The sequence below is a fragment of the Pomacea canaliculata genome, linkage group LG13, assembly GCF_003073045.1.
Source record: "Pomacea canaliculata isolate SZHN2017 linkage group LG13, ASM307304v1, whole genome shotgun sequence".
NCBI classification, from domain to species: domain Eukaryota; kingdom Metazoa; phylum Mollusca; class Gastropoda; order Architaenioglossa; family Ampullariidae; genus Pomacea; species Pomacea canaliculata.
Genome location: NC_037602.1, coordinates 553,519 through 572,996, shown reverse-complemented (window position 1 = coordinate 572,996; position 19,478 = coordinate 553,519). Strand labels below are relative to the sequence as shown.

General features: G+C 38.1%; 2 protein-coding genes across 2 annotated transcripts; both read left to right on the top strand.

Annotated features, from left to right (window-relative positions):
* The first annotated feature begins 1,886 nt into the window (after nucleotides 1-1,886).
* Nucleotides 1,887-8,542, top strand: LOC112553682 (stomatin-like protein 2, mitochondrial). Its single transcript, XM_025221066.1, has 11 exons — nucleotides 1,887-2,092; nucleotides 2,555-2,689; nucleotides 3,044-3,143; nucleotides 3,695-3,753; nucleotides 4,649-4,781; nucleotides 5,170-5,226; nucleotides 5,596-5,688; nucleotides 5,853-5,951; nucleotides 6,859-6,938; nucleotides 7,259-7,387; nucleotides 7,979-8,542. Exons 1-11 carry the CDS (start codon nucleotides 2,051-2,053, stop codon nucleotides 8,171-8,173), a joined length of 1,122 nt encoding a protein of 373 aa, XP_025076851.1. The 5' UTR covers nucleotides 1,887-2,050; the 3' UTR covers nucleotides 8,174-8,542.
* A 1,381-nt stretch (nucleotides 8,543-9,923) lies between these two features.
* On the top strand, nucleotides 9,924-17,115 carry LOC112553685 (cyclin-dependent kinase 7-like). The gene is made up of 11 exons (XM_025221068.1): nucleotides 9,924-10,086; nucleotides 10,613-10,672; nucleotides 11,490-11,591; nucleotides 12,287-12,355; nucleotides 12,724-12,834; nucleotides 13,072-13,190; nucleotides 13,724-13,823; nucleotides 14,248-14,334; nucleotides 15,425-15,574; nucleotides 15,789-15,930; nucleotides 16,449-17,115. Exons 1-11 carry the CDS (start codon nucleotides 10,015-10,017, stop codon nucleotides 16,478-16,480), a joined length of 1,044 nt encoding a protein of 347 aa, XP_025076853.1. The 5' UTR covers nucleotides 9,924-10,014; the 3' UTR covers nucleotides 16,481-17,115.
* Nucleotides 17,116-19,478: the final 2,363 nt, after the last annotated feature.

Below are 19,478 nucleotides of genomic sequence, written 5' to 3'. Positions count from 1 at the left end.
GTAATTACACAAAGGATTACACACTAAGTAATTACACACAGGCTTACACACTATGTGATTACACAAAGGCTTACACACTATGTAACTACACACAGGCTTACACACTAAGTGATTACTCAAAGGCTTACACACTATGTAGTTACATACAGGCTTACACACTATGTAATTACACAAAGGATTACACACTATGTAATTACACACAGGCTTACACACTATGTAACTACACACAGGCTTACATACTATGTAACTACACAAGGCTTACACACTATGTAACTACACACATGATTACACACTATGTAGTTACATACAGGCTTACACACTATGTAATCACACACAGGCTTACACACTATGTAACTACACACAGGATTACACACTATGTATGCGCATCAACACAAAACGAGAAAACAGACTTCTGCAGACAGGACAAAGCACTTGACCCAGTCACACCAGGACAAACACAAAGCTGACAGACGACTGGAAGATGAGATGATCGTCTGGAGGAGGCAAGATGACCTCACGTACCTGACGTCACCCTTGCTGTCACCTGTGCAGGTGTGCCGAGCTGATTGTCATTTACAGTCCCTTGGCTGAGCTCGACAGTAGACTGTAAAACAAAGCTGTGTCCGCCACTTATAGTCGCAGGTTGGTGATCGCTGTACTGTGACCGACAAACCACAGTTGTTCACTTCTTAATTAGCTTTTTAGTCGTTTGATGTGCCGACTGCTTTATCATCTTTAGAGATGAGTCGTCTGTAAACTCACCAGTTAAATAGCCTTAGTATCATGATCAGGGCCGCCGAGTGCCAGAATTTACAATTACAAGGGACCCGGAGAGATCGTCTACCCCGGGAACCTTAAATTAATTATTTTCCCAGAATATCATAATATGCTTACAATTCGATCTTCAATACCTACATTTCATTCAGTAACGTAATATTGACTGCAAACAGTTGGACAAGTGCACTAGAAGCTACATCACTAACTGAACATGGAGTTGTTTACACCTGAGTGGTTAGTAAATGAGGAGAAATGGCATTAAAGGATCAAACTTTTGTACCCCGTATAGAAAAATTCCCCAGAGTGAGGAATGTTACGTCAACCTTTCTTCACAGAAAGTGTCATCGCCTCACATCGTACAAGTCTGTGGCCATCGCAGTATGAAACCTGACTTGAAATATTAGAACATCATTCTTCATTTGATATCAGCTTCAGTATCTGTGCAAAATCTGCTGGTCATTTAATTATTGGCAGCGAAATTTTGCATAAAGGCAACAACTTCAAAGAATTTTTTGAGAAATACTAATACACATGTTATCACAGCCACGATTTTATTAAGAATCTGAACGAAGATGTCATCCACCATTAGTGGGGGTGTCTTTTTGTATGGCTTTGGAACATTTGCGAAATCTTTAACCAGGCAAACATTCTGGGCGATTTGAATTGTTTCCCGTAAAGTCTGTGAACAACAAGCACGTTTTAATTGGTATGTGCCAAACGACCCGCAGTGTCACGAACACCCTGGTTCAAGGTACCCAGTAAACTGTGCTCATTTGTCAGTTCACAGACGATTTTACCAGTTAACTGCTAAAACGAGGCATTAGACGACATGGCTTCCGGTTTAGTCACATTTTTTATTACGGCTCGCCGAGACTAACAGCGGATCATTTCGCAAGAGGCCAAGAGTGAGTCTCGGCATACAGACATCCGTCCATAAATACACATCCATGGTCAGATCACGTCAGGTGGCACGAATAATATGAAATGCCATCCAAGCTAAGCAAAATTAATACCATATTTTAATAAATTTTAACATAATAATTATGTTACTTCCACGGGAAGTAATCCTACAAATGTAACGAGGAGAACTCTCACAGAGTAGTCTGTCCTGACACCGGAAGTGCCGGGGAGGTTGTCTGCACAGAAGTCACGCCGCAGGCTCATCGTCTTGTGTTCATGTTTTTGTGTCGTACGAAACCGATAGAGATAACTGATCACTAACGATTAATCGAACAGAGAGTTAATCGAACTATTTTTACTTAACTTTGTTAAAATGTTTCGTTTAGCAAGGATAGGAACGCTTCGATCGCTGGAGGTAAGGTCATGAATTAGACGCGGTGTATCATGCAATGATCTTACGAAATAAGTGGCTAACATTTCATAGCAGCTGTTGGAGACGCTCATAAAACTATAAGATGTGCATTTTTATTTTTAGTCCTTGCAAGACAATATATCTTCACTCAAAAATTGATCTATTTAATAATAAAACGTGTTTACCAAGTCTTGTAACAGTTTTAAGCTACAGAGTTATAATCAAACGAATGGTTAATTTCATATAATGAGTTTTATATTTCTAAATCTTCATTTAAGGTTTCTCCATCATTTTTGCTTTTTTTAAAACTTTAACTTATGCTTTTAAATGAAGAAAAAGCATAAACATTCCATAACAGTTTTCTGTGTAGACTATTTTAATAACATCACATTTACTAATTCATTTAACTTTAGCTTAAGTGTTTCAGTTATGGTATAATGGTTATGACTTTTATCTTTATTTTAGGGACTGCATCATCTATGTCAACAACAAGTGCGTCTACGATCCCGTCTGCCACTAAACACAGCCATTTTGTTTGTACCTCAGCAGGAAGCCTGGATCATTGAGCGTTTTGGAAAATATCACAGAGTCCTTGAACCTGTGATTACCACTTTCTTGAAAATTGCGTTTTTCTGTTTATTTTTACAGCATCACTTTCATTTTGTTGCTGTTTTGCTTTTGCTTTTTGTTGCTGGGTTCTTTTAGGGATTTGCCATGTCATAAACTTAAGAAAATCAGTTTCAGTGGAGCAGATTTGTTTGTGACAGCAAAATGCATTTAGTTTGGGTTAGTTATCTTCCACCCAGTGGAACATAATTTTGTACTCTCAGCACATATTGATAGGAAAAATACTGTAACTAGAATAGTACGTCTACTCTGCAACATTGATGATTGTCAGTTAACATCATAATGAGTTTTACCTCTCTATTTATATATGATTTTTTGGTTTTAAAGGGCTTGAATTTATGCATCCCAGTTGTGGACTCAATTAAATATGTTCAGAGTCTCAAGGAAATAGCCATTGATGTTCCCCAACAAGCTGCCATCTCTGTTGGTATGTTTTACATTCTGCCAACAATCACACGAATTTTGTTTAAGACAGACTGAACAGAAAACGTGGATTGCCATCTTAAAACTCCTTGATATTGACTGTCAGATTGAGCACTATTTGCCATATGTATGCACATATGCAAGTATTCATGGAAAATAGTTGATGTGCATTTTTATGTGACAACACAAGTATAAAGAACAGAGATTAAACTAGCTCTAGATGAAGAAGACAAGAAAAAGTCATGGTCATGTAGATGAAATAGTTTTTGGATATAGACAAAGAGGGCAGATAGTAACAGCTGATCAAGAAGTAGTCATTAATGGACTGCATATGCTTATGGCTAGAATATTTTCAATATCATTTTGAATAGCATTGTCAGTGTTGCTTAAATGTCTTATTTATTATAAATTGCTACTTGTATGCAGAAGATGAAAACATACCATCAGTCAACAGGACTGAAAATGTAGAACTGAGCATTAAAGGTGGTGAGATTGAGGGCTTCAACAAGGCTTTAATTTGTGATAATGATTAGCATCCAAAGTTTTTGTTTTCAGACAATGTAACACTGACAATGGATGGTATTCTTTATCTGAGAGTTATGGATCCGTACAAGGTAACATATTGCTTATTTGGTTTTATGTGACTGATTTCATTTTGTCTCATCAAAAGTACTTTAGAATTGCTTAGCTGCTTGTTTATAAATTTAATTTTATTCAGTGGCTTTTAAAGGAATCCTGTGATACTTTTAAGTGAAATCATGTCAGCTAGAATAGACTACAAGCTCTCAACTGTATGTTGTGGATTTTTTGAAGGCTCCACCCCCTCACTACTTGACTGAAATCATTTGTGTCCATCCTCATCAGACTCCTACAAAGACAATTACATACAGACAATGGACGTTTTCCCTCTGAGCTGTAAGTAGTGGGACTCTCTTCCACATCATGTTCACCACTTTGACTCCAAAGCTACATTCAAACCTATTCTAAAAACATATCTGTTCACTGAGTACTATCTCTGAATTACTATTCTTAATTCCCTTGTAATATTGTCGGTCATGTTAATCATCATGTAACAACCCTATCTTACACTGTTTATAGTGCCTATATCCTTTCATATTTTCATCCATTGCTAGATGTTCTATTCTTGTACTTCATCTTTATATTGTTCAGCGGGCCTATACATACTTCACCGTCCTCTACCATCTTTCATTTATTATTATAAGTGCAGAGAGTGTGTTCTATCTTGATCGTGATGATGCACATTACAAGTACACGCATTATCATTATTATTAACTAAAGCTTATAATCTCTGAAAATGTCTAATTGCTTTATTTGCATAATCAGAACTAACCCACATTCATCTAATAAGGTGATAAAAGCTGAGTACATTTTCAGCATCATGTCTTTGAATTATTATTATCGTTGATATAAAATATTGTTTTTTTTTTTTTGCTTTGACCAACTGATCGATTTTATCCTACAAACTTGCTCTGTTGCCATTTTCTAAAGGCATCGTATGGAGTGGAAGATCCAGAGTATGCAATTACACAGCTAGCCCAGACCACTATGCGATCAGAAATTGGTAAAATTACTTTAGACAATGTCTTCAGAGAACGAGAATCCCTCAACATTGCAATTGTTGGTGAGTAGCTATATAAAAGGATCTGGTGATAACAGGAAGTTGTTTTATGACCATTTAAAGATTTCTTGGCAAAGGGCTGTTGAAAGTTACAGACAAATTGATGTCTGAAAATGTGCATATCATGTGAGCAAGCTTTTTTTTTGTAAAGCAAGATATGATGACAGATCATTTTCAAAAGCTTGTCCATAAGGCTTTGTTACTTTCATTCCATATTTAGTATTTTGTTGCCTTTATCATAGATATAAATATTGTGACATTATACATGTATAAGTTGGGTGCTTTTGTGGTGGGGAAGGGATTAAGCTCTATCTCTTGACAAATGTTTGCCTGCTTTAAAAGCATGAAGACAAAGAGTATCAGCTCTATAATTTACAACAATTCTCCACAGAGGCAATCAACAAGGCATCAGAAGCTTGGGGCATTGTGTGTCTCCGTTACGAGATCCGTATGTATATTAATATAAAATCATACAAAAACCTAAATATTTCTTTCAATATGCATGCATTTACATAGAGCATGCTCTGTGGCAAATAAATTCTTAGTTTTCAGTTATTTTCGATTTTAAATTTCTGGTGAACTGAAAAGGTCTATATTATGCTTTTTCATTAAAAGAAAGTATTTGGTCTTTTTATTTTACTTTCCAACTTTAGCCAATCTTTCTATGACTAATTTTAGCGTAAAGATGAGGTGACACTTTGAGTTCTGCCTGTGAGTGTTAATGTGAGATGTGAGTGGCAAGATTGATAATGCTATTTTTTAATACTTAAAATTAATATGAGAATGACAGAGTGATACAATTGCTGACATTTTCCAGGTGATATCAAGCTCCCTTCACGAGTACAAGAAGCCATGCAGATGCAGGTTGAAGCAGAGCGGAAGAAGCGAGCAGCCATATTGGAATCAGAGGGTATCTTACACTCTTTCTCTAAGACAATCTATACTTTTGTTTCTCTTTATTGTTTGGTAAAACTAGACTGCAAGCTTCAGCTTGCGATATTTCACCCAGAATTATTATTTAGATGGTAAATGAATATGCCTTCACCAACACAGCTTTGTTGTATTGGATGACAGGCATACGAGAGGCAGAAATTAACATAGCCGAGGGCAAGAAACAAGCTCGCATTCTCAACTCTGAGGCTTTCAAAGCAGAACAAATTAACCAGGCTCACGGTAAGTAGCATATTTCATCATTTCTTTGAGTGCATACTAACACAAGAATGATAGAGCCATTCTCCTTGTTTGACACAGTATACAGTGAGTGCATGTGTGTGTACATTTTAAAGAATATTTAAGCACAAAAAGTGTTCTTATCTTAAATCTTTTCTCTGATTTTAATAGTCATTTTAAGTGTGAAAAAGAGTTGTTGAACAGTTTTTAAAGAATTATTTCAACATGCAGCTATGCTGTTTTAAAACTGAATGAATGAACCTCACATTTCCAAATTAGAGTCTTAAAGTGCATTGTTGCTTTTAGATGAAAACAAATTACTAATATTATCTTTATATAAAATTATAACATTATTTTCATCATCAGACTTGACATTACATAATTATTTACATCTCATCTCTGCTAGCAGAGATCTAGCATCTACAGGCAATTGTTTCTTAGTGCCATTTTTCGTTCAAGAGAAAATAGATTTCAAGGGAAGCTACTATACAAAATGGATTCATCTTTTGAATACAACACTTTTTCTTGTGTGAGGGATTGTTCTTGGGTCCAAAAACAAAATCAAAATTGTGGTCATCAGTATTGGTTATCTCCTGCATAAATGAAATGAAAAAGACTTTATTTTGGTATAGCTCACAGTTTAAATTTTCTTTCCTCAAAAGACAGTTTTGTTGAATACAATTTTAATATATATTTCATCATTCAGGCATGTTACTTTTATGTTATACATTTGATGTCACTTCTTGATGTTGACTGTTGAAAACAACACTCAGGAGTATAACAAATAGTGTAGTGTGTGTGGTCAAGAGGAGAACTCTTGATAAGTTTTCCTATTATAGTGATAGTGATAGCCTGTTCATGTCGTGAGTCAGCGCTATAATTGGTTGTCAACATAATTCCTCCATGTCAGGTGATGCAGAGGCCCTGATTGCCAGAGCCCGTGCCAAGGCATCATCTGTAGATGTTGTAGCTAAAGCACTTTCACAGAAGGTGGGTAAATGCACAGTACAAGCATATCTATAAATAGCACAAATATGTTAATAAGCAACTTAGATGGACTCATCTCATTAGTAACAGAGTTGCATTAATAACAAAATGTGTGCATAAAGCAGGTACCAAGCAGTTTTATCTTATAGGTTAATCATTCAGAATAGCACAGAGGCTAATCAAACAACATGAGCTATTAAAATTCTTGTACAAGATATGCACATGAGAATATATTACACTAATTTTGCAGTGCCATAAACTTGTATATAGGACAACAAAACGGAAGTGAACAGTTAAAATTAGTTGCCACCTGTGATTTTCAGAATGGTCTGAATGCAGTTGGTATGAATGTAGCTGAGCAGTATGTGGCAGCATTCGGTCAGCTGGCCAAGACCACAAACACCTTGATTGTGCCTTCGAACACTGGTGATGTCTCTTCTATGGTTGCACAGGTCTGAACTGACTGCTGTCATTTTTTTTTTTTATGTGGAAGAAAGCAAGCATAATTACTACATTTTTGTTGGTTATATATCAGCTACAGAGGCTGTTTCGTAGAGATGTAGCATTCATGACTTTATAATTTTGTACTGTTGTGTGCCAGTTTTTTCATATTTTTTTCTATTTATAAACTTGTATCTTATGTTACATAAGTACATGTTTAGTGGTCTAGTGGCATCCAGTACAGTAAGGATTGGTTGTCCTGGGTTCAGATCTTATCATCTTATGCAGGGTGTTCTTTCTCTGCATGTGGCTGGATCCTTTGTCTAAATATATAGTCTTAGTTGCTGGTTTAGCCTAACTAAAACAACAGTCTCCCTTCCCCTTTCCACCATACAATGCATAATGTATATGACAGCTACATTGTAAAATCAAAAGGAATATAAATACCAAACTGCTTAAGTTAAAAAAAAATTATGAACATAGGTGAGCACTGTCATCAAAGTAACAATATTACACGTATATATTCTTCTGTGCAATAGAATTTATTTTTCTTTCATTCGTATCACAGTAAGATGAATCCTGTTTCATTTTGTGGTGTTTAGGCTATGACCATCTATACCAGTCTGGCTGACAGGAATACCCACCTACAAGGCAGCGAGCTCAGCAACAAGTCTAGAAGTGACTCTGACAGTGGCTGTCAACAGCTGGATGCTGCCGGTGACTCCACTAGTAACTATGTAGAGAAGGATCTAAGCAAAGATGCACATCAACCATCAGATCACAGAGACCAGCACTGAGAATCTCCTGCATGTGTGAATGGATGTGTTTTATTGAATGGTTTGTTACAGCAAATGAATGTGTGAGTACAAATGATGACATGTTTTTTTAGAAAGTGCTGCTGTATTCTAGAGACTGCCTTAAATATTGATGTGAAAGTTGGTTTTGGTGAACACCATTGACAATATCTGTAACTTCAAATGTGAACTATATTGGTGGCAACAAATCTTGATGGTGTGATTAAGATCTGCAGACTGTGGATATACTGCTGGTAGCAGCACTGATAATGCGCCATCAAATTGTTGCAGGTTTTTGAATATAGGAGTGCTAACACAACGATGATGCGTGTTGTTTGTGTGTGTGTGGAATTAAACATTGTATAAGCATTATTCCTGTTATTTCATCTCCTTATTGTAACCATTTCTTTTCATACTGAGTGTGAATGGAAATGACAACAACTGTTTTCATAAAAGCAGCTTTGTTTTCATGCAACAATGATAAAAAAAAGTACGCTAATAAAATTGGTTGCTTACTTAAAGAAAGTGCTTGCTGTCTAGGCTCACAAGTCATACATCAGCAGAAGACAAAATGTCTCACACTACCCATTTGTTGGGCAATGATGAAAAGTCATGAAAAGGTGGAATCACTTGATATTCAAACCAACCGACCATCAAGTAAAACCTGACAAGAATTTAAAGACAGGAAAATTAAGTATACATATATTTTTTGTTATTGGATTTTCCTCCTCACAAAGCATCAATTTGAATAATTATTTTCTAGCTGTACTACTCCTGACTCGGACAACAAAGGTTTGCACAGAATAATGATGATACAAGTTTTCGTAGTTTAACATTACTCTTATGTGTCTATGTCTTTCGAAACAGTTCCACAAGTGTAATATAAGTATCTACATTTAAATTTAAGTTGGACCATGCAAGTTGTCCACACAAAAGTAAAATCTGATAAATTTTGTCAAAACTGTATGGTCAAATAAAAGTAATGATGGATTAGCTGTTGAAGTATCTCAGTTTTTTGCTATTGATTTTCCAAATTTCTTACAGTGGCTGGAATTTATGGGAATGCCACATGCAAGCCAGCAATGTTTTATGAAAGTGTTCTTTTTAAATGTCCGCATGTAACATAATCACTACTATAAAGTCATAAATAATCAAAATTTCTCAATTGAAGGTTTCAAGAAAAATTATATTTAATAGAATTAAAAACCATGAACACAAGAGATACGAAAGCAATGTACTCACATGAGGAGCAGCAAATTATGGTGACACACAAATGCAGGATTTATGAACACAATGTGTAAAATATAAACATGATAAAAATACAATTATATGTAAGAGATATGTTCATCATTGCAATACATGCGCATGGGGCAAAGCAAATTATACAAGCTGCATGTAAAAGAGCTTGCCAACAAACAAAAACAAAGAAAAGAAAAATAGCACTAACGTATGTGATAATCTTTTGTTTCACTCTTTCAAAATGTACAAAATCACGATAAGTACGAGCACATCACAGAAAAGGTGGAGAGGAGGTTTAATTGGCATCATGCTACCAATTAATTACACAGCAGTGTCACACAAACATAATTTTATCATATTGCAAGGAAAACTAAAAGGCAGAATCAGTCCAAGTTGTTTTTTTTTTTTAAGAGTTTGTTCTTCGGTTATCGTAAATTTCAGAACGTGGAGTGTATTCCAATAATAAATCCTCTCCCCACCGGCTGAAGCGTGGAAATCATCTCCCTTGTGAAAGGAGCTCTTTGAGTGAGTGAGGCCCGTGTGGTCAAGGCGCGTGTGAGTAGCTCAGGGATCAGTGAGTAGCTGAGAGATCCGTGAATAGCTTCATGTCTCTCACCAGAATGTCGGACGACAATACCAGAAGATACGAAAAAATAGAATTTCTGGGAGAAGGACAAGTACGTGTGTCATTTTACAGATTTACTGCAATAAGAACGATCGGATCGATCATAGTCTGTTGTCCATGTTATGTTGTGGCATGACTTCACGTATAATGTGTTGACACTTTATAATTATTTTTGTTGTTGACAAAGTAAAGAGCGTCTTAGATTAGTGAAGCAGACAGGAGTGAATTACAATCAAAAATAATTATCCATGTACCGTGTAACAACTTACGGCCCTATGCTCCTCAAAGGAGCAGAAAGGAATAAACTAACATATAACAACTTTACATTTTACTTCTGAATAGACTCTTAACCGATTATGCTTTCTTACCATTTTTTTTTTATTATTAACTTTCTTGAATTATGCCACAGCATAATGCAGTTATGCAAGTCTCATCATTAAAACAAACCCATAAAAATTATATTAGCTTTAAAGAGTACCAGGCATTGAACTATAATAGCTGAGACTTTATCACAGGAACCAAAGCAGGGTCCTGTCAGGCTACAGAATAATTGCTCTTTTATTTGCCTCATTTTCCAGTTTGCCACAGTATACAAAGCACGTGACACAAAGACAGATGCCATAGTTGCAGTCAAGAAGGTAACCTTGTATGGTCATGCTAGACGAAATCCATTACACTACCATTTAATCAGCTTTATTTAAATACATATTATATATTTTATACTGATTATTGAATAATTGATGGTAGGACAGCAGATTAAAAACACTTTTCCAGCAACAATAATAAGTGACAGTTGGGTACATAATAACATTGCTATTCTAGTTTTTGTTAAGTTGTTTATCTGTTTGTGTCCTCCTCCCCCAACCCCACCTCTCACTGGGTGCCCTAAAAGTCTTCTCAACAAACATCAGAGACATCAGAATTCAGCATCTCTACGCATTTTGAGGGCAAGGAAGTGGGACTCTTCTACATTACTACTGAAGATTGCCCTGGCTGGCTGTGCAAGTGCTTGTTGGGCATAAATTGTCCTTGTCTGACGGTTCTTTTTTTTCAAGCCTCTCACAAGTACAGCTCTGATATTCTGAATACCTTCTTCACAAACTCTTCACAACCACGCCACCCGTCTCCTTCATTTTCTACACTGGCTTCCCATCCGTTCTAGCAACCAGTACAAACTGTCCGTGCTGTGTTTTAATTTCTTTGCTGATACCTGCCCTGATTATTTTTCTGAACTGCTTTTCCCTTACATCCCAGCTAGACAATTCCGCTCCTCGTCTGATGACCATCTGCTTACTCTTTCTGTCACCAAAACAACAACATTGTGCAGTCATAATTATGTAGTGTTAAATCTGGTGTTGTTTTATTAAAATTTGTCTTGCAAGCGCAAAATTTATGGTAACCATGTAATGATGAAAATGGCATGTTGATTTCAGTTTTACTGTTGACATTTTATAGATTAAAGTTGGCACAAGAGTTGAGGCTGCAGATGGCATTAACAGAACAGCTTTACGAGAAATTAAGTTGCTACAGGAGTTGTCTCACCCGAATATCATTGGGGTAAGTCGTTAGATAATTTGATCAATCTTCAGTTTTGATATCTGTCATGATAAGAAGATAGAAATTATGGGGGAAGAATGAAGGTAAACAGTTTTTAAGGGTTTTTATCTTTACTGTCTACCACGTTGTGCAAGTCACTGGTTATCATGGTCACATCATTATATGGACTTATAAGGATGAGAAATGTCTATTATTGTATTTTAATTGTTCATGGAACATGCTGTAAAGATTAATCCTTTTGTACATTGTGTTTTTTGGTTGTTCACCAATGGTTCTGTATTTTGTTTTGTTGAAATCAGCTTTATTTACACTCTCAGTCGCTTTCCTGTTTATTTCTGTTGATGCAACGGACTCCCCACCCATGTTCCTTTGCTTATAATTTTAGCATTAATTTTTTTTTCTATAGTTATTTCCATCTTGTATGTTACATTTTTGCATATATACATATTTACTTTAATGTTATGTGGTTCATTTGTCTTCATTGTTCATTTTTATCTTGGATCTCCTAACAATGACAATGCAATAGGCATGTTGTATGATAGTACTATGATTTAAAAACTGCAACAGTATTAAACATTTAGATGCTTTTCTGTTATTACTTTTTAAAGTGATGTCATATTTAGCCCTGTCACTTTCATTTTTTTTTAAAGGAATGTCAGAGATGTAAACTTTTCATGTTGTCCTGTCTGTTACAGCTTCTTGATGCTTTTGGCCACAAATCTAACGTCAGTCTTGTCTTTGATTTTATGGAAACAGACTTGGAGGTTAATTTCTTCTCATAGCATATTTTTGTCCCTGTTCTGTCTATGTATTTATCAATTTTGCAATAAAATATCATTTTGAGATGTAAAGTTTTATCAGTTTAAATATATTGTTACAGTTAGATGTCACACTTAAATTTGTGTTGACATTATTTAATAATGAAATATTAACATGTTAATTACATTAAAGTTTTATGGCATTGGGCAATTTTGTTAAAAATAATCAGTTATTATGTGTCTAATGATGATGCTGTTCTTTTATAAGGGTTTTACAAATCACATCTGAATACTTGGGTTGGTAGCGTGGTCAGTAAGAGCTTTAGTTGTACAAAATGTTAATGATCAGTAACAATTGCATTTCCATTGCTCAGATCATCATCAGAGACACAACCTTGGTCCTGACAGCACCACACATCAAGTCATATATGCTGCAGACCTTGCTTGGCCTGGAGTATCTCCATGCACACTGGGTGTTGCACAGGGTATGACATTTATCTTTGTAGGAAGTGCATTGCCCAAGACAATACTTTCCACACATACACAAAGCTTTTAACAAGCTAAAGATTATGTAAAAAGCTGAGCTGTAAATTGTTGGATACCTTTCCAGTAACACAGGCATAGGAGTTTTTGAGGCAAAGTCAAGTTTTCCATTAACAGATTAGGGACAGAGGGGTGGAAGGTACAGTTGATAAATGTTTGTATTTACTTGAATTGCCCAGGACTTGAAGCCCAATAATCTTCTCATCAATGACAGTGGTGTGCTTAAGATTGCTGACTTTGGCCTTGCCAAATTTTTTGGTTCTCCCAGCAGGATCAACTCACATCAAGTGGTCACAAGGTATTTTTCTTGGTGTTCAAATTTGTGAGATGAGCGCTTGCTGTTGGTTTAAAGTGCATGTGTTTATGTGACTGATCATGTATGCAGTATTTTACTGCATTACAGTACAGTCATGTACAGCTCAGGAGAATTCAAATTGCTGGGTGATTCCAAGCACTAAAATCATGTACAGCCCTCAGTTGATTAAATTCTAGGATACTAGTTTAAAGAAAAAACTTGCAATGTAAAGATGGCTGTAAACTTATAATGTGTTGTTTGATATCCAGATTTACATGATTTAAAAAAAATTTGTTCAATGGATTTGATAATTTAAACATGGATCCATGAAAAAGTCCAATTTTTAGAAACCACTTTTCAGATTTTAAGCAGCACATATGCACACTGTGAAGAAACACTAAAAATGTTACTTGTTAAGTGAGTTGCTACTCATTGTCTATAATTATGTCAATTCATAGCTGTTGTCTAAAGTAAAGTGAGTTCATACTCATTGTCTAAGGCAAAGCAGATCTGTGATGATGTCATTCTATGTGCAGGTGGTATCGGTGCCCAGAACTCTTGTTTGGAGCTCGTCAGTACAATACAGGTGTAGACATGTGGGCTGCGGGCTGCATTCTGGCAGAGTTGTTGATACGAGTAAGCATTATCTAACTAATGTAATGTTTTACCAAGTAAAATCAATCTGTCGTGCAGGCTTGGTATTTTTCCCCCTCTAAGCTCAGCTCCTTAGTGTATGTAGTGATGTTCATGCCTGCATATCTAAGCATGGCCATCAGCTGTATGATTTCCTTGAAGTTGTCTTAAATTTTAAACCTCATGATGGCATTTGATGATCTAAGGCAAACAATGTTTTCTTCGCAGTGCCAATTTCTAGGTGTGTTGATAATTGTAAGATATGAGTACAATCTGTGATCCTTTCTGATTGGTTTTGAAGCACACACACATGCATTGGAGTCATTGGGTCATAGAAAGCTTCAGGTGATATCATTTACAAACACTGAGTCAGTAGTAGAGCTTTTGAAATGTCAACTTTTAACACTAAGAATTGTGTCTGCTGCAGGCACCATTCTTACAGGGAGACTCTGATCTGGACCAGCTGAGTCGAATATTTCAAGTTCTTGGCACGCCATCAGATACAGACTGGCCAGTATGTTCTTCTCTTGTTCCTAATGTTAATTTCCATTGCTAGCGATGGTGTTATTGTATCCCCTGAGAGTCTTGGTTTTTTCACCCTTTCAGCGTATTTTTACCTTCTCTTGCCCTGATGTAGCCTTTATTGCTGGCACGGAGTTAAATTTAAACAATCAACCAACCTTGCAGTTTGCTATTGGTTCCTACCAGCAGGAGAATGTTATCGTCATCTGCAAGGCACAGGTTGCAATGGAAATGAAGGTGTGATGGTCATGAAGTGTTTATTGCTTGATGTTTTCTGAAATGATATTGAACAGTATAGGTGATAGGGGGCATCCTTGGTGACACCTTTCGGCAGCAACAGATCTTTTGAGGTTTAAAATATTGGAGGTCCCCCGTGGCAAGCATAATGTGAGCCTAGTCTTGCTAGCTAAAGCTCATCAGCTTGGACGCTGTTAGAGAAAGGGTCGGCGGGGATGTAGAGGGCCGGTAGGCCGGCGCTTGGTGTTAGCTTTTGGCGGGGCTGGGGAATGATTGTTGTTGGCGGGACCTGCTGAGGCATGGCGAGAGTGGATACTCGGCAGTGATTAGCTGGGGTTAAAGCTGCTAAATGCCTCGGCCATATAGGAGCATCGCGGAAAGTTTAGCCTTCCGACAGGTATATAAGGGCAGAGCTGAGACGAAACGAGAGCAGACGTCGGCGGAGGAGACAGCGAGCACAGACATGTGACAGAGAAGAGACAGCCGGACTTTTAGCGCCTCTGGCGATGCGACGCAGCCGTAGTCATTGTACAAGCCCGTGCATTAAAGGGTCGCACACCTGCTGACTGTTTCTGCCTTTAGTCGAGTGTTGGAAGTTAGTAGTCGTCACACCACGACCTCCACCACTCCGCTACAATTATTTTAAATCTAATTTAATTTTCTATTGTGGTACAGTGCAAGAGCCAGTCACAGTAAGACAGTTTGGTGAGGCCTATGGCTATGATATACAGTGCTTTATGGATAATAATTTTTTCTATAACATTTAACTTTTTTTTTTTTTTGCAGCTGCAAATTACAACTGCTTGCAACTGATCTGTGAACAATTAGGATTTTGAATTTTGCAGGATATGAAAAATCTTCCCGACTACATCCAGTTTCGACAATATCCACGGCAACCATTGAAGGAGATCTTCATTGCAGCAGGCAATGACTTGCTTGACATGCTGTCAGTCATGTTGGCCATGGATCCGCTCAAGCGATGCACCGCCACACAGGTAAGGGGTTGACCTTATTACTTCCAAAGTCAGCCACAGTGCTGATGACATTATCTTTTATTTGTGTAGGTTAGTCACAACTTATTTACGTTATGAAGGGATAAATTAAACATTGAACTTAGTGTTAGGAGGAATATTCTTTCAAAAGCGCTTTGTGACAAGGTTGATTTCAATGTTCTGGCACAGTTGTAAGACATGCATACTTTCCTCTAAGGCACTCAAGATGCCATACTTCAGTAACAAACCACCTCCTGCACTGGGGCATCAACTTCCTCGGCCAGGCTCGAATAAAATTGTCAACAAGGAATCGGAGGCACATCGACCAGGTATAAAGCGGAAAATGAACCCTGAGCAAGGTGGGTCTCTGGCACTCTTGGGTGCTTACAGTTTGTAGTTAAACGTGTGTGACTTACTGATATTTATATTTATGATAATGAGGTATGCTGCTAGATTTTAAGCATGTTGTTGTATGATATTTACTTATTGGGATTAAAAGATTTTCATTTAGCGTTCTCTGAAATATTGGCTTGCCAGTGGCTTTTACAGAGATGTGTTTTAAGTCAGATAAAGATTTTTATTTGATATTTAATTGGATTGGTGCTGGTTAAGAGATTTGTTGGTAGGAGATTGTTTAGTTAGCTTGTTTTTGACAGCTTGGGTATTTCTGTCATTCTAAGACTTCACTATTTTACTAGAGAGTGGAAAACATTTGAAAAACACATCCTATAAGGTAGAGGAAGACATTGACTGGTGAAATGAATAATACAAACATATCTCAACATGTGTTTTAAGGCTGGTGTTCTCCACCAACTTAACAATATTATCACATGACCTTTTATTAATATCTATGTTGTATTTATATTTTTCCCAACAGATCGCATTCTGGCTAAGCGGCTTCTGTTTTGACGATTCAGGCAGTTAGTGACTGATGGTCTCTCATAAATCTCAGGGACAGAACTGTGTGCCATCACGGGTGTCAGCACGTGGAGACATGCATGTTCTTGTCTGCATCTACACGATTCTTCCTAGAGACAAGTGTAATGCATGCGATTGAAGTCAACCACATTCTTTCTTTGGGAAGCTGACGTCTGGCAGGATTCGTGAGTCTGTGTGAAGAGCGAAATGTATGTTGTAAACTTAATAAGAATAATTGTATTTTGGTTCTGATCTCTGCTGTGGAGGCACTCAGAATGAATGTATGCATGTATGTGTTCATGTGTGTTCAGAAGGATTGTGTTTGTGTGCTTAGAAAGACTTAAAATGTCATAGACCTTGAAACACTCTGTGATATGTTGTGGAGGTGTAGCTGTGAGAGTAATTTGTTGTTAGTGATGATAACAAGTCGTTGATTGCTTGCTCCTATTATAGCAGAGGACAAGTATATAAACTGTCTTTGCAGACAGGCTCAGTTTCTGTTGTAAGGAAACAGACATTTACGGTTGCATGCGTTTTGACAAATTTCATCTGCCTTTGTGGCTTTAGTTCATGTTGAACAATGTGTAAGCAAACTACCCAATTGAAATAAAATTGAAACATTCATAGCAATTGGTTGTAAAGGAGGTATTTTGCTGTATAAATGTTTATTGTGCAGGATAAATGACATACTGCAATATATATGATATTAGTTTTGCATGGTATGGTGTGCACTGTACAGTTTGTCTACAATAAGTGTCCAGCAGTGTGCAGTGGGTGTCCAGTTCACATTAGCAGATCACAATGTGTCTCTACTGTGGTTGCCATCTGTATGAGTAGAACAGGCAGGTAAAATGCACAGAGCACATGTGAGGTAGGATTAGGCACGGAATACAGTAGTTTCTTACTTTACTTTACTGTGTTCAGTTATGAATTGCCGAAAGAAATGATACATTTTGTGGTCTCTAACCTCGACTGTTGTATAGAGAAATGCCAGGTTGACTGTTTCCTGCTCTTCAACTGTTGTCTCTGTCACTACTGTCGGTGTCACCAGCCCGCTCACCTGACATGTTAGCAACCTCCTCACCTGACATCATATTAGCAGCGTATTCACCTGACCTCATGTTACCTGGTTAAAGAACGCCATAAAACATATGACGTGACTAGAAGGTAGATTTTACTCCCACCTGCTAGAAAACAAAAACGTCATAAAAGTAGCTATTGGTTTCACCTGCAAGAAGACATCAGATAAGATTTAGCTCTTACCTGTCAGAAAACCATCAGGTAACATGGCTACAACATCTTTGCTTTGTGACCAGAGCAGCAGGTCTGCTGTCCGACATGGCCTCAAGCTGTGTCCCCCACACGGAGCCCTGCCCTCCCCAGTGTTGTGAGCCATCAGAAGGCGCGGACGGCGAGCAGGGGCCGTAACTCGAAGCACTCTTCCAGGACAGACTGAGGAGGCGGCGCAGGCGGGTCTGACGTCACGAACATTATCGCCAGCGCCTCCTGGAGGGCTGTAGGCGGGATAACCTGGCGTTAAAGGGCGCGCACTCGAGGCGTGTAGGCACTTGCAGGTGCACGCGCGGTCGGCCTCGTCACGCCAGCCACGTGACGACGAGGCGTGAAGACGAGCAGACGACAGTAAATCGCGAGTCCACGTGCAGGCATCCACCCCACACACTGCAGCCAAACCTCGAACACGTGACCTCAGCCACAGCTGCACCTGTCGGCAGCCTCACTCGCATCTATCAACATCAACAAGTGGAATGTCGGGGGGAGCGAGAACCAAGCCTGATGCGAGGAAAGAAGACAGTACAAGTCAAATGAATATTGGGAGGAGGGTAACAATGTCGGGGGAAAACAAGTTTAATGGAAGAGAAGAGGATCATGATGTCTGAGAAGATGTACTGGAAAAAAACAAACGTCAGCAATGAGTACAACAGAAAAAAAACAAGCAGTCTCGCCATCTTGTCAACCCCCGCTCTTGACACACGTGGCGGAGGGTTTCACCCCGAGTTGTCCTCGTCATGTCCCCCACTGCGGCCTCCACCACCATTTGTGTTGTGCGACTGGTGTGGAGGCTGAGACTAACATCAGCTCAACATAAGGAAACTGTCAGGAAAGATCATAATGCCTCAAGAGTGTCATGTCAGCACAGAATGTGTAAAAGCAGGAATGAATGAAAAAGCAGTCAGAATAAAAGTTGAGAGTGATGTCCCTTGCCTAACTGACTACAGTGGATTATCTCTCCGTTTTTCGTCTTTCCCTGTTAATCTGAGTGAAGTCTTGTGTGCAATGTTGATCTGTGTATCTATAACACAATTTCATAAATTCCTGGATTTAATTTTGTGTGTGCGCAGCTTTTCTTCTTCTTTTACTTATTTTATTTGTACTGCCGCGTCAGCGCCACATTGTCATGACTGACAGTAGAGATGTGTACATCAGCAGTGTCATCGCCACACTGAGTCCTTTTGTACAATTGTTGGCTAAAGTTGTGATGGTGAGTTGTCACAGCAAGCCTGGTGCACAGTACACGCAGGTCTGACATTGTACACAGACTAACACTGTACTTAGACTAACACTGTACATAGACTGACATTGTACATAGACTGACATTGTACACAGACTAACATTGTACTTAGACTAACATTGTACATAGACTGACACCGTACATAGACTAACACTGTACATAGACTGACACCGTACATAGACTCACACTGTACACAGACACAATCTCTCTGAACTAGTTTGTGACCGTTAGTGATGCTCTAACACAGTGGTTCTTAACCGGGGTTCGATCGAACCCTAAGGGTTCGGTGAGTCGGTCTCAGGGGTTCGGCTGAGCCTCCGCCACGGAGGTCAAGACACACTGCAATTCGTGATGACACTAAAGAAGGATTCGGTGAATGTGCATATGAAACTTGTGGGTTCGCTACCTCAAACAAGGTTAAGAACCTCTGGTCTAACATGTTGCCATCATGGAAACTTA

What these genes read in the sequence shown, in the direction of transcription:
- LOC112553682 (XM_025221066.1), top strand. Translation starts at nt 2,051, where the DNA reads ATGTTTCGTTTAGCAAGGATAGGAACGCTTCGATCGCTGGAG. An exon ending in GTGTCTCCGTTACGAGATCC is followed by an intron (nt 5,227 to 5,595) that starts GTATGTATATTA and finishes GACATTTTCCAG; the next exon opens with GTGATATCAAGCTCCCTTCA. An exon ending in CTAAAGCACTTTCACAGAAG is followed by an intron (nt 6,939 to 7,258) that starts GTGGGTAAATGC and finishes TGTGATTTTCAG; the next exon opens with AATGGTCTGAATGCAGTTGG.
- LOC112553685 (XM_025221068.1), top strand. Translation starts at nt 10,015, where the DNA reads ATGTCTCTCACCAGAATGTCGGACGACAATACCAGAAGATACGAAAAA. An exon ending in CTCACCCGAATATCATTGGG is followed by an intron (nt 11,592 to 12,286) that starts GTAAGTCGTTAG and finishes TGTCTGTTACAG; the next exon opens with CTTCTTGATGCTTTTGGCCA. An exon ending in TTATGGAAACAGACTTGGAG is followed by an intron (nt 12,356 to 12,723) that starts GTTAATTTCTTC and finishes TCCATTGCTCAG; the next exon opens with ATCATCATCAGAGACACAAC.